This window comes from Oncorhynchus masou, chromosome 24 (genome assembly GCF_036934945.1).
Source record: "Oncorhynchus masou masou isolate Uvic2021 chromosome 24, UVic_Omas_1.1, whole genome shotgun sequence".
In the NCBI taxonomy this organism is placed as follows: domain Eukaryota; kingdom Metazoa; phylum Chordata; class Actinopteri; order Salmoniformes; family Salmonidae; genus Oncorhynchus; species Oncorhynchus masou.
The window spans coordinates 101,449,504-101,462,865 of record NC_088235.1 but is presented as its reverse complement, the minus strand read 5'-3'; the positions used below and the strand labels follow the sequence as shown (position 1 = coordinate 101,462,865).

Below are 13,362 nucleotides of genomic sequence, written 5' to 3'. Positions count from 1 at the left end.
TGGCACAGAGGTGGTTAGGGAGGGAGTTCTTTATGGTGAAAACACATAGACTCTCTATCACAGGGAGGGATATCCCAGCAGGAAACAACCAGGGTTATTTTACACACATACTGTAACTACATTGCCTCCCAAGGGAAAACAATACAGTCAGAACTACTGCTTCAGCTACCCTAGAGGAGCCAACCTATCGGAATGTTTTACATTACACTCTGCCCTCCTCCTCTTCCTCCTCTTCCTCCTCCACTACTTGTTCAACTCTTCATCATTATCATCACCATTTTCTTCTTCATCCTCCTCCTCTTCCTCCTCCACTACTTGTTCAACTCTTCATAATTATCATCACCATTTTCTTCTTCATTCTCCTCCTCTTCTGTCTTCCCTTTTCCTCCCATTTCTCTTCCTCTCCCTCCATGTCCCTTTTCTGAATTGGTTGAATGGCGTAAGCACTGAATGGTACATGCCTGGCAGTAATTGTTTCTGTCTCTCTGTGAGTCTAACCTGTGTCAGAGGAGTCAGGGGAATGCTAGTCATTAGTGAAAATATGTAGGAGACAGAGGATCATAGACCATATCCTAGACCAGCCTCTCTGTCTCTCTCTATCTCCCTCTGTCTCTGCCTCTCTGTCTCTCTCTGTCTCCTTCTGTCTCTCCTCTCTGTCTCTGTCTCTCTCTATCTCCTTCTGTCTCTCCTCTCTGTCTCTCTCTATCTCCTTCTGTCTCTCCTCTCTCTCCTTCTCTCTCTCCTCTCTGCCTCTGTCTCTCTCTGTCTCCTTCTGTCTCTGCCTCTCTCCCTCTGTCTCTCTCCCTCTGTCTCTTTCTGTCTCCTTCTGTCTCTGCCTCTGTCTCTCTCTATCTCATTCTGTCTCTCACACTTCTCTGTCTCCTTCTGTCTCTGCCTCTGTCTCTATCTCCTTCTGTCTCTCCTCTCTGTCTCTCTCTATCTCCTTCTGTCTCTCCTCTCTCTCCTTCTCTCTCTCCTCTCTGCCTCTGTCTCTCTCTGTCTCCTTCTGTCTCTGCCTCTCTCCCTCTGTCTCTTTCTGTCTCCTTCTGTCTCTGCCTCTGTCTCTCTCTATCTCATTCTGTCTCTCACACTTCTCTGTCTCCTTCTGTCTCTGCCTCTGTCTCCTTCTGTCTCTGCCTCTCTGTCTCTGTCTCCTTCTGTCTCTCCTCTCTGCCTCTCTGTCTCTCTCTATCTCCTTCTGTCTCTCCTCTCTCTCTTTCTGTCTCTCCTCTCTGCCTCTGTCTCTCTCTGTCTCCTTCTGTCTCTGCCTCTGTCTCTCTCTATCTCCTTCTCTCTCTCCTCTCTGCCTCTGTCTCTCTCTGTCTCCTTCTGTCTCTGCCTCTCTCCCTCTGTCTCTTTTTGTCTCCTTCTGTCTCTGCCTCTGTCTCTCTCTATCTCCTTCTGTCTCTGCCTCTGTCTCTCTCTGTCTCCTTCTGTCTCTGCCTCTGTCTCTGCCTCTGTCTCCTTCTGTCTCTGCCTCTCTGTCTCTGTTTCCTTGTCTCTCCTCTCTGCCTCTCTGTCCCTCACTATCTCCTTCTGTTTCTCTCTCCTCTCTGCCTCTCTGTCTCTCTCTATCTCCTTCTGTCTCTTCTCTCTGTCTCTCTCTGTCTCCTTCTGTCTCTTCTCTCTGTCTCTCTTGCTTCCTCTTTCTCTCCTGGTCTCTCCCTAATTAATTCCACTGGGTGCAAGTAGTACACTAGTTGCCACTCAATCCTCTTAGCCAGAGCAGTAAAGCTAAAGGGGTTTATTTATTATATTTGGGTAGCCTTTTACACTCGTGCTTCTATACTGGTTGAAAATGGCAGTTTTGGGCACTAATAAGCGCCTAAATTGAAATGTAATGACTGTAAGGTATATACATGACATCAGAGCCCTGGCTCTGCACTTCACCGCGCTGTATGGGTTTTGACTGATTTGCCGTTCTGGTAATTGGGCAACTTTTGCAAATATTTTGTTGTCTGAGTGAGGGAAAAGCTGTAAATTAAGATGACTCAATGCATTTTGAAAGATGATACATTGAGGATTGTAATAAATACCACTTTGATGTCATACAAGCAAACCAAAACATCTATACGGTCCAAATGTGCACTTCACATATCCAAATGATATAGAGTGTCAACGTTTATGATCACTATGTTTGATGTACAGTTACACGATGACACGGCGTTATACCCTGGGTTGTCCTGAACAGTATGAGTCTATGTTTGATTATTGTGAAGAAAGGTTGCTGCGGTCACACACCTGAATCCACTCATGACTCCTTTCTCATGCGCTCCAGAAATAACATGTTTCTCTAAAATGCCTTGTGAAAGCCTACCACTGTAAGAACCCATTTTAGAACTTAGCTAGTCATGTTGGCAATAGAACAAGCTTTCAAATGATGCCCACCTTACTCAGATTGCGATTTATAATGGACGTTTTTGGATTGCATAAACAAACAGCAGTAACTGTGTGATGGCAGGGATTCAGAGTTGTGTTCCAAATGAAACAACTACAAGTGTACTTGCTCTAGTTCCTCAACAGCACAGCTAGGAGAGCTCAAAAAGCACCTTATAGTTCAAGACTCTTCTTTGAGTCATAAAAGTGCATTGAAATTTCTTAGGAACTATGCACATTTTGGAGAGTTGTGTGAACACTTGGAGACTCCAGTTAGTCCTCTCACTCAAATACTAGCCATTTCTTTGTCTTATTTTACACCTACGCCACATTTTCCAGTAATAGTTTTATCATGTTACTGAATGTATCCAGAGTATTTTCACATTTCGCTAACAACAAATGCTGCAAAAAGTACATGTAAAATGCACATAAAATCAACAGTGTAATGTTTAGATGTTTGGATTCAGTCTTGTTTCAGGTGAACTGTTGTGTACTCACCTTTGGTCGAATCATTTTCCCTTTATCTCCAAACTGTTCCCTTTCAATTGCTACCATGGTTATGCATATGCTTTTCATATTTCTTCTGTAAAAAATGTAAATGTAGCCCTATCCATATAGGCCAATTCCCACCGATGTAAAGGGTTAACATGTCTGTCAAAAAGACGTGTTAAGGTGGAGAAAGAACAAAGTTGTTCTCAGACCAGAGCCCTTACTGTGATCAGGTGGATGGGACATTATTGCCATGTGTCTCACTAGAGTGGGTGGTGTGTGAATGAGTGCAGATGGGCGTGGGTGTCATGTATTTCCAGGCCAGAATTAAATCTCCCACTGATTTAATGACTGAGACCACTACAGTACCTCTCCTTATGCAAGACCTCTCTCCAGCCCTGGGGAGGTTCTACCAACAAACCTAGAGCTCTGTAATTCCAAACCACTTCCTGATTATTTTTTATCCTGTCGGTGACATGAGTTATCCTTGCGCCTCACGGCCGGCTAGGCGGGACAGTGACAGACGCTGCTGTACTTACGGCCATCGGGCCGGCGACGGCTCATTCCATCTGTTATTTTAATATGACTGACTCCCCTCTCCTCCACCTGGGCTGCCGCTGGCCCACTGATGGAACAGGAAATGATTGTGGTCGCCGGCGGCTCTGCGCACAGTAACAGTTCAACAACAGTCAGTCATTTGTATTGACATTTTATAAGCAAATGTCTGACTGTTAAGTATTTGACTTTTCAAAGGCCTAGGCCATGAATCAGTGCTGATTGAATGTCACTGTCACTTGACAACATACCATTTGATTAGCGGTGTTTTTCATGCTTACCTTACAGCATGTCAACAATGATTTAGTGTGCCCATGTTGACTGTCTGTGCTATCTTTTGTCAGGGCCAGCGTGGCACCGTGGGGCAGGAGGGGTCGGCAGGACTACCTGGTCCCAGAGGGGAACTTGGTCTGCCTGGGTTGGTCGGAGAGAGGGGGCCTGCTGGAGAGAAGGTAATCTACTTAGCCTACACCCAGTACCTTCTTCACCCCACACCCTATGACCCCTCACCATTAACTTTACAGTACCACCCTAGCCTGGTCCCAGATCTGTACTATATAGCCAACTCCTATAGTGTTGTGCATGACAATGACCAGTGGAGTTGGCAGGACACCACAAACAGATCTGGGACCAGGCCAGTCCCACCTTCTACCCTGTGACCTCTGACCCCTATGTATTGTTTCCAGGGGGAGTCTGGCTTGGCAGGAGAGAGGGGGACCCCAGGAATCAAAGGCATGGAGGGCTCATCCGGAGACCAAGGCAGGATAGGAGACCCAGGACTCAAAGGACAACCAGTGAGTGTCCAGCGTCCATCTAGCCATTGTAGAATATCCCCAATGCTCTGCTAACTGGTCACAGGTTATTCACAGCATCATATATTTGCCATAAACAGCTCAGAAAAGGTTTAAGCAACACCATAAAAAATGAATATTTAGATCAACCAAAAAAAACACGTTTTTCTCAATTAAAAAAGAAAATGACATTTATTGAAAGCAAATATATGATTCAATGCCACCTTTAATATTTCTTATATATTATATTTGACTTCAAATTCTATTTCAATTTGCTACCTATTTCTTTCAATACTCAAACTACTTTCCCCCTTTGGTTGAACCTTAAATAACAAATACAAAGTCATATTTCATGTAAATACAGCCCATTTTTTCATCTTGTCCGAAGTTTACTTTTGACTTTGGAATTACCTATTGAAATTGATTCAATTGGGTTACAAGCAATTGAACTAATTCCCTAGAAATTAAACAAGTAAGTTTGTTCAGTAACTTCAAATAATGTTTTCAAATGTATTCTTTACAGAAGACCTTCACATTTAGTAACCACAATATCATAACCAAGCAATGGCTGCCTTAACACACAGCTTATAAGGCTGTTTAATATAACATGCAGTTGTGCAAGTATCATTACAGATGCTGGCCGTGTACTAGTTTAAAATTGGATTACAAATACAATAGGCCACAATAACTGTAATGACATTCACTCTCACAGGTGGGCAAAAAGAACACAGTGAAAGTCACGCCCCCAATTAGCCACACCTCCAAATATTCTGATAGGCTGCCACAGCTACATTGCCCCCACCGCTATGCGCACGAGGTCTGTGCAAATCTGTGCAAACACAGGCCGTCTTCTGCCACTGCTGAGGACAGATAGATAGACAGGCAGGCAGGCAGACAGACAGACATGGGACAGGGACGGGGGGAGGTGCTCAGACAGTGCTACTGTCTCCAGACTGACCGATAAGGGACCCACCATTCATATGTCCTAGTTTCGGTGTCTGCGGGTTCCTTGGAGTTAGACAAAATAATGGATGAGAGGGCAACCAGAGAGCAAACCAGAGACCAAACCCTTGTCTGGAATACATAACAAGGAGGGAGAATATGGAATAGAAACTAGGTTAAATGGTTTCATAACATAGCCTACTAACTTCACACTCTTCCTTTTGGAGGCAACAACCAAAAATCATAGCGATTTGTGGTTAAGTTATTGTCTTGTGGTTGAGTTGTGTCATAGCGTCTTATTGTCTTGTGGTTGAGTTGTGTCATAGTGTCTTATTGTCTTGTGGTTGAGTTGTGTCAGAGTGTCTTATTATCTTGTGATTGAGTTGTATCAGAGTGTCTTATTATCTTGTGATTGAGTTGTATCAGAGTGTCTTATTGTCTTGTGATTGAGTTGTATCAGAGTGTCTTATTATCTTGTGATTGAGTTGTATCAGAGTGTCTTATTATCTTGTGATTGAGTTGTATCAGAGTGTCTTATTGTCTTGTGATTGAGTTGTATCAGAGTGTCTTATTATCTTGTGACTGAGTTGTATCGGAGTGTCATTTTGTCTTGTGTTTGAGTTGTATCGGAGTGTCCTTTTGTCTTGTGATTGAGTTGCATCGGAGTGTCATTTTATCTTGTGATTGAGTTGTGTGTTTCATTTGTGTTCCAGTTGTACCAGAGTGTGTTTGTTTCTCTGGCCTGCAGGGGGAGCCGGGAGACCTGGGGATGATTGGCTTCTCTGGTTTTCCAGGACCTAAGGTGAGTCAGAGGCTCTGAGAGATCACCACAGACATTCACCATCCTTGTCTGCCCTCGATGAGCTATTCAGCCCTATATATTAAGCTCCCGAGTGGCACAGCAGTCTAAGTCACTGCATTTCAGTGAAAGAGGTGTCACTACAGTCTCTGGTTCAAATCCAGGCTGTATCACATCTGACTGTGATTGGGAGTCCCAAGCGCGGCGCACAATTGGCTGGTGTAGGCTCATTGTTATTAAGAATTTGTTCTTACTGACTTGCATAGCTAAATAATAATACCCCTACGCCCTCCACTGACAAGTTAAACGTGTTCTTATAGACATGATCAATTAGCAGTGATCAATCAAATGACTGTTCTGTGTTTTTCAAAGGGACCAAATGGGGATTGGGGTTTCAAAGGCATACCTGGTCCTAAAGGTCCTGTTGGCATTCTGGTAAGTACAGAATCAGCACTTACTGTTAAGATGGTGCCGAAGAGGATGGCTGACGTTTTACATGTTCCTAACCAATTGTGCTAATTTGTTAGTTTTTTTGCATTGTTTGTAACATCTATTTGTACTTATTTTGTACATAATGTTGTTGCTACCATCTCTTATGACTGAAAATAACAGCGATTACTCACCACGAACTGGAAGATACTTTTTCCTTTAAGGAGGCCGACGAGAAGGATATACTGCTCTCTCGGGAACAGGCCCAGATCCCCGTCATTTGGATGAAGAAAAGACAGAGGAAAAGAGGACACAGATAGGGCTGCCTTCTGAGAATCCGTAGGCGAGCGAGTAAACTCCCCCTGCCTTCTGTTCTACTTGCTAACATGCAATCATTGGAAAATAAAATTGATGATTTGATTATGATTATCCTACCAACGGTACATTAAGAACTGTAATATCTTATGTTTCACCGAGTCGTGGCTGAACGTCGACACAGATAATATAGAGCTGGAGGGATTTTCCATGCACCAGCAGAACAGAGATGCTGGTGGGAGTGCGTGTCTTTTTGTCAAAAACAGCTGGTGCGCGATGTCTATTATTAAAGAAGTCTCAAGGTATTGCTTGCCTGAGGTAGAGTACGTTATGATACGCTGTAGACCACACTATCTACCAAGAGAATTCTCATCTATATTATTCGTAGTCGTCTATTTACCACCACAGACTGGTGCTGGCACTAAGACCGCACTCAAACAACTCTATAAGGCCATAAGCAAACAAGAAAATGCTCATCCAGAAATGGCGGTTCGAGTGGCCGGGGACTTTAATACAGGCAAACTTAAATCAGTTTTACCACATTTTACCAGCATGTCACATGTGAAAAAAACTCTCACACACAGATGCTTACAAGCTCTCCCCCGCCCTACACTTGGCAAATCTGACCATAATTCTATCTTCCTGATATCTGCTTGCAAGCAAAAACTAAAGCAGGAAGTGCCAGTGACTCGCTCAATACGGAAGTGGTCAGATGACGCGGATGCTACTCTACAGTAGAGGGTGCCCCTCTCTCCTGCCAAGCCAGACTCCCCCTGGAAACAATACATAGGGGTCAGAGGTCACAGGGTAGAAGGTGGGACTGGCCTGGTCCCAGATCTGTTTGTGGTGTCCTGCCAACTCCACTGGTCATTGTCATTGCTAGCACAGACTGGAATATGTTCCGGAATTCATCCCATGGCATTGAGGAGTATATTACCTCAGTCTTCGGCTTCATCAATAAGTACATCAATGACGTCGTCCCCACAGTGACTATACGTACATTTCCCAATCAGAAGCCATGGATTACAGGCAACATCCGTATCAAGCTAAAGGCTAGAGCTGCCGCTTTCAAGGAGCGACAATAGTCGCTACTGTAACCAACAGTGTGTGTGGTTACAGTAGACTAACATATGTCAATGGCTTTAAAAACAGCAGTAACATCAGGCAGGATTTAGGCTACCAACTGCCTCTGAAGCCAGTTGTAGCTCAATCTTGGGTACAATGATCACGTTCTCGCACTGACTGACTGTGTGGAGGCTCATTGATTTAACGTTACGTTAGCCAACATGCAACACTGGCAATGTTATGAATGATATAGCTGTCGGCTATATTAGCCACGACTTACCGTTCTTTGTGCAGCTTTAAATGTCGAACAAAGCTCCGTCTGTCATTTTCTATGTTTGGGCTTGGGGAGAGTATTAAGTCAGTTCGAGTCAAAAGGCTCAAGTCCAAGTTAAGTCACGAGTCATTGGTGTTAAAGTCAAAGTCTAGTTGCAAGTCCTCATATTTGTGACTCGAGTCTAAGTCATGTGACTCGAGTCCACACCTCTGCAAATGACCTGAACTAACCTTTACCGCTGCAAACTGGTACCGGTACCCCCTGTATATAGCCTCGTTATTGTTATGTTATTGTGTTACTTTTATATATATATATATTTTTAACTTGAGTTATTTGGTAAATATGAACTCTTCTTGAACTGCACTGAACTGCACTGTTGGTTAAGGGCTTGTAAGTAAGCATTTCACGGTAAGGTTGTATTCGGCGCATGTGACTAATAAAGTTTGATTTGATTTGTTGCAATAAATTATGTATAGAAATTGTGTGTGTGCTGATCTCTCCTCTATCTGTCTGTTTCAGGGTTTCAATGGACCTGTTGGACCAGAAGGGATGATCGGCCCAATGGGGAAACCTGTAGGTTCTGTCTGTGTGTGTGTGTGTCCGTGTGTGTGTGTGTGGTGGAATGGTCCATTTTAAGAGCGGGCACTCTGCCCTGTCTGTCTTGTGAACGTGGCTTTTGTTGAACTAACTGGCTGGAGTGTTTCCATAACGGTCATCCACTGAATTGATAAGCCCCTCTGTTGTCAAAGTCAGACATTTTCTAGACTAGAGAGAGAGTGTGTATTCATGACTCCTCAGGCATAAACCATAAATCAATCAAGTTCAAGCCCTAAAGTGGTACTTTCCATCATTGTAATTCTCCTGGGAGATAGTTTGGAATAGAGATCTGTCCAGTCTAGTCACACTTTGCTACAGTACCTGGTGTGTCACTAGTATGTTGTGCTTATATGAAGGGCTTTATACTGTAGGAATAACAGAGTTAGAAGAACCAACCACTCATGGATGGAACTGGACAAATTGTCCCAAAACAGCGGAGAACATGTATGGATGACTTATGCTGTGTACTGTTCAACACCTGCATGGAATGGAGGGATGCCCAGAATAATTGGGGTACTTGTACTTAGAAAAGAAACCAGTGTATTTTAAAAGTCTTATTTTCTCCTCCACAGGGACCGAAGGGTCCAAGGGGAAGCCATGGGGAAATGGTGAGATCTGAATCCAATACTTGGTATTATTTGAATTCTGAATACATTCTGTAGAGTTATACAATCCATTGGAGAGAAAGCAGTCTATACTACACTCGGTAGGCGTTGGAAAACCACAAGGTTATGTGTGAAGTACAGCGTAGGTGTTTAATCTATAAACTATGATTGACACACTGGATGACACGTGGCCTTGTTTGGTTTGTGTGAACTGTAGCTATGGGCAGTATTTCCTGAGGTAATAACCATGCTACCTGGGTAGACTCGTGGTGAAAGTAGCTGTTGCAGGGGGATTTCCAGTACACTGTGGGCTGTGCATGGAGCCTTACTGCCTCAGTGTACAGGAAATGCCTTGTCATAATGTTAGTGCTGTGATCCTCTGTGGGGATTAATGGGTCATGGCTAGAAGGGATCCAGCTTTTGCATTTTAGCTAACCCTAACCCTTTTCCTAAACTTAACCTAATTGTCCTAACCTGCAACTTTAATTCTCCTAACCTGCTACGTTAATTCTCCTAACCTGCTGCGTAAGTTCTCCTAACCTGCTACGAAAAGTCAAATCTGACATTAATATGACAAAATCTGGGACCCTTCTAGCCATGACTAGGTTAATGTACAGTATACTGTTCCCTATCACTCTGCCGTGTAAACTGGTTTAAGATTCTCACAGCTCACGCTCTGCCGTGTAAACTGTTTTAAGATTCCCACAGCTCATGCTCTGCCATGTAAACTGGTTTAAGATTCTCACAGCTCACGCTCTGCCATGTAAACTGGTTTAAGATTCTCACAGCTCACGCTCTGCCATGTAAACTGGTTTAAGATTCTCACGGCTCCCTAAGCCCCATCGAGACTCATAGGCAGTTACACACAAACAGTAGAGAGAGAGAGAGAAACACACAAAAGCACACACAGTAAAAAGACACACAAACACCTACACACTTCTCGGCAGCTCCTCAGGGGCCTAATAAGAACCAGCTGCCTGCAGAAGGCTGCTGCTATAGTACTGTGCCGTCAGTTCCCTCATTGGCCAGTGGGGTCGGTAGAGCTCCATTACAGAAACACAAAGAGAGCCCTCAACACAGAACCCTTTGTACTGACTGCAGCTCTTCAGGCTGTAAAGTATGATTATGATTGGATCGTTTAGACTAGAGCAGCTATTTTATACAAAATGTATAATGTTAATATCAACACACACTCAGGGGACAGTTTATTAGGTACACCACCTGTTCACAGAAATTGATCGCTCCTGTAGACAGTCAGGTGGCCGTGGCTTGCTATATAAAGCAGGCAAACAGACATCGAAGTATTCAGTTACTGTTTGATTGAACGTTAGAATGGGCAAAACGAGTAACCTAAGCGACTTGAGCGTGGTATGATCGTCGATGCCAGGCGTGCCGGATCCAGTTTCTCAGAAACGGACACCCTCCTGGGCTTTTCACTCATGACAGTGTCTAGGGTTTACAGAGAATGGTGCAGAAAAAACAACATCCAGTCAGCATCAATCCTGTGGGCGAAAACAGCTTGTTGATAAGAGAGATCGAAGGAGAATGGCAAGAATGGTAACAGGCGAGCCACAAATAGACAAATAACAGCACAGTACAACAGTGGAGTGCAGAACGGCATCTCAGAAGGCACAACTCGTTGATCCATGTCAGGGATGGGCTGTTGCAGCAGACGACCAGACCGGGTTCCCCTCCTATCAGCTAAAAACAAGAAGAAGTGGCTCCAGTGGGCATCACCAACACTGGACAATTGGGGAAAACATTGCCTGGTCTGACGAATCCCGGTTCCTGTTGCGTCATGCTGATTGAAGAGTCAGGATTTAGCATAAGCAGCATGTTTTGCTAGCACACGTTAGGGCCCTTGATACCAATTGAGCAATGATTGAATGTCATGCCCCAAATAATTCAGACTGTTCTGGAGGCAAAATGTCCAACCCGGTGCTAGATGGGTCTACCTAATAAACTGGCCACTGAGTGTATATTTCAACAAATACATTTTTTGCAATCTTTGTTCATTTGAGAGCACTAGAGAGTAGTGGAGGTGCATCAAATATTCTATTGTGATGTCAATGCTTGGACACCATTGTAACACTGTGTTGTTGTGTTTGTGTTTCAGGGACCCCAGGGGCCACAGGGACATCCAGGGCCCAGAGTAAGTGTCCCCCCCGTTACTATGTCCTAACCTATCTTACTGGTTCCCTACTACTTACAGTTACTTGACAGTTCTATGGCAGTTCATAGAGATTGAGGTTTGTCGTCCTTTGAAGACATACAGTGCCTTGCGAAAGTATTCGGCCCCCTTGAACTTTGCGACCTTTTGCCACATTTCAGGCTTCAAACATAAAGATATAAAACTGTATTTTTTTGTGAAGAATCAACAACAAGTGGGACACAATCATGAAGTGGAACGACATTTATTGGATATTTCAAACTTTTTTAACAAATCAAAAACTGAAAAATTGGGCGTGCAAAATTATTCAGCCCCCTTAAGTTAATACTTTGTAGCACCACCTTTTGCTGCGATTACAGCTGTAAGTCGCTTGGGGTATGTCTCTATCAGTTTTGCACATTGAGAGACTGAAATATTTTCCCATTCCTCCTTGCAAAACAGCTCGAGCTCAGTGAGGTTGGATGGAGAGCATTTGTGAATAGCAGTTTTCAGTTCTTTCCACAGATTCTCGATTGGATTCAGGTCTGGACTTTGACTTGGCCATTCTAACACCTGGATATGTTTATTTTTGAACCATTCCATTGTAGATTTTGCTTTATGTTTTGGATCATTGTCTTGTTGGTAGACAAATCTCCGTCCCAGTCTCAGGTCTTTTGCAGACTTCATCAGGTTTTCTTCCAGAATGGTCCTGTATTTGGCTCCATCCATCTTCCCATCAATTTTAAACATCTTCCCTGTCCCTGCTGAAGAAAAGCAGGCCCAAACCATGATGCTGCCACCACCATGTTTGACAGTGGGGATGGTGTGTGTTCAGGGTGATGAGCTGTGTTGCTTTTACGCCAAACATAACGCTTTGCATTGTTGCCAAAAAGTTCCATTTTGGTTTAATCTGACCAGAGCACCTTCTTCCACATGTTTGGTGTGTCTCCCAGGTGGCTTGTGGCACACTTTAAACAACATTTTTTATATCTTTAAGAAATGGCTTTCTTCTTGCCACTCTTCCATAAAGGCCAGATTTGTGCAATATACGACTGATTGTTGTCCTATGGACAGAGTCTCCCACCTCAGCTGTAGATCTCTGCAGGTCATCCAGAGTGATCATGGGCCTCTTGGCTGCATCTCTGATCAGTCTTCTCCTTGTATGAGCTGAAATTTTAGAGGGACGGCCAGGTCTTGGTAGATTTGCAGTGGTCTGATACTCCTTCCATTTCAATATTATCGCTTGCACAGTGCTCCTTGGGATGTTTAAAGCTTGGGAAATCTTTTTGTATCCAAATCCAGCTTTAAACTTCTTCACAACAGTATCTCGGACCTGCCTGGTGTGTTCCTTGTTCTTCATGATGCTCTCTGCGCTTTTAACGGACCTCTGAGACTATCACAATGCAGGTGCATTTATACGGAGACTTGATTACACACAGGTGGATTGTATTTATCATCATTAGTCATTTAGGTCAACATTGGATCATTCAGAGATCCTCACTGAACTTCTGGAGAGAGTTTGCTGCACTGAAAGTAAAGGGGCTGAATAATTTTGCACGCCCAATATTTCAGTTTTTGATTTGTTAAAAAAGTTTGAAATATCCAAGAAATGTCGTTCCACTTCATGATTGTGTCCCACTTGTTGTTGATTCTTCACAAAAAAATACAGTTTTATATCTTTATGTTTGAAGCCTGAAATGTGGCAAAAGGTCGCAAAGTTCAAGGGGGCCGAATACTTTCGCAAGGCACTGTATGCCTTTGTATCTGTTTATTTTGTGTTTATGTCAAAATCCTCTCTGTGTTTTCTCTCCCAGGGCCCCCCTGGTGCTCCTGGCCCGACCGTAAGTATCCTGTTTGATTCACAGATAGTGACATAATCTGTAATAAAGCATTTATATTTTTCTTTGTCCGGATTCAAACAAGGTGTTGTAGCAAACAAGTATTGGTTTGCCTAGGCAACGCACCCCCCCTCCCCC

At 43.7% G+C, this 13,362-nt stretch overlaps 1 protein-coding gene across 1 annotated transcript in view; it reads left to right on the top strand.

Moving 5' to 3' along the window:
* LOC135513154 (collagen alpha-1(XXIV) chain-like) overlaps positions 1–13,362 on the top strand; it is a 243,408-nt gene that overhangs the window by 209,839 nt on the left and 20,207 nt on the right. The window contains exons 48-55 of the mRNA XM_064935912.1: positions 3,765–3,872; positions 4,107–4,214; positions 5,902–5,955; positions 6,325–6,387; positions 8,555–8,608; positions 9,205–9,240; positions 11,354–11,389; positions 13,201–13,227. Of these exons, the coding sequence (XP_064791984.1) occupies positions 3,765–3,872; positions 4,107–4,214; positions 5,902–5,955; positions 6,325–6,387; positions 8,555–8,608; positions 9,205–9,240; positions 11,354–11,389; positions 13,201–13,227 (486 nt within the window). The remainder of the gene's footprint in view (positions 1–3,764; positions 3,873–4,106; positions 4,215–5,901; positions 5,956–6,324; positions 6,388–8,554; positions 8,609–9,204; positions 9,241–11,353; positions 11,390–13,200; positions 13,228–13,362) is intronic.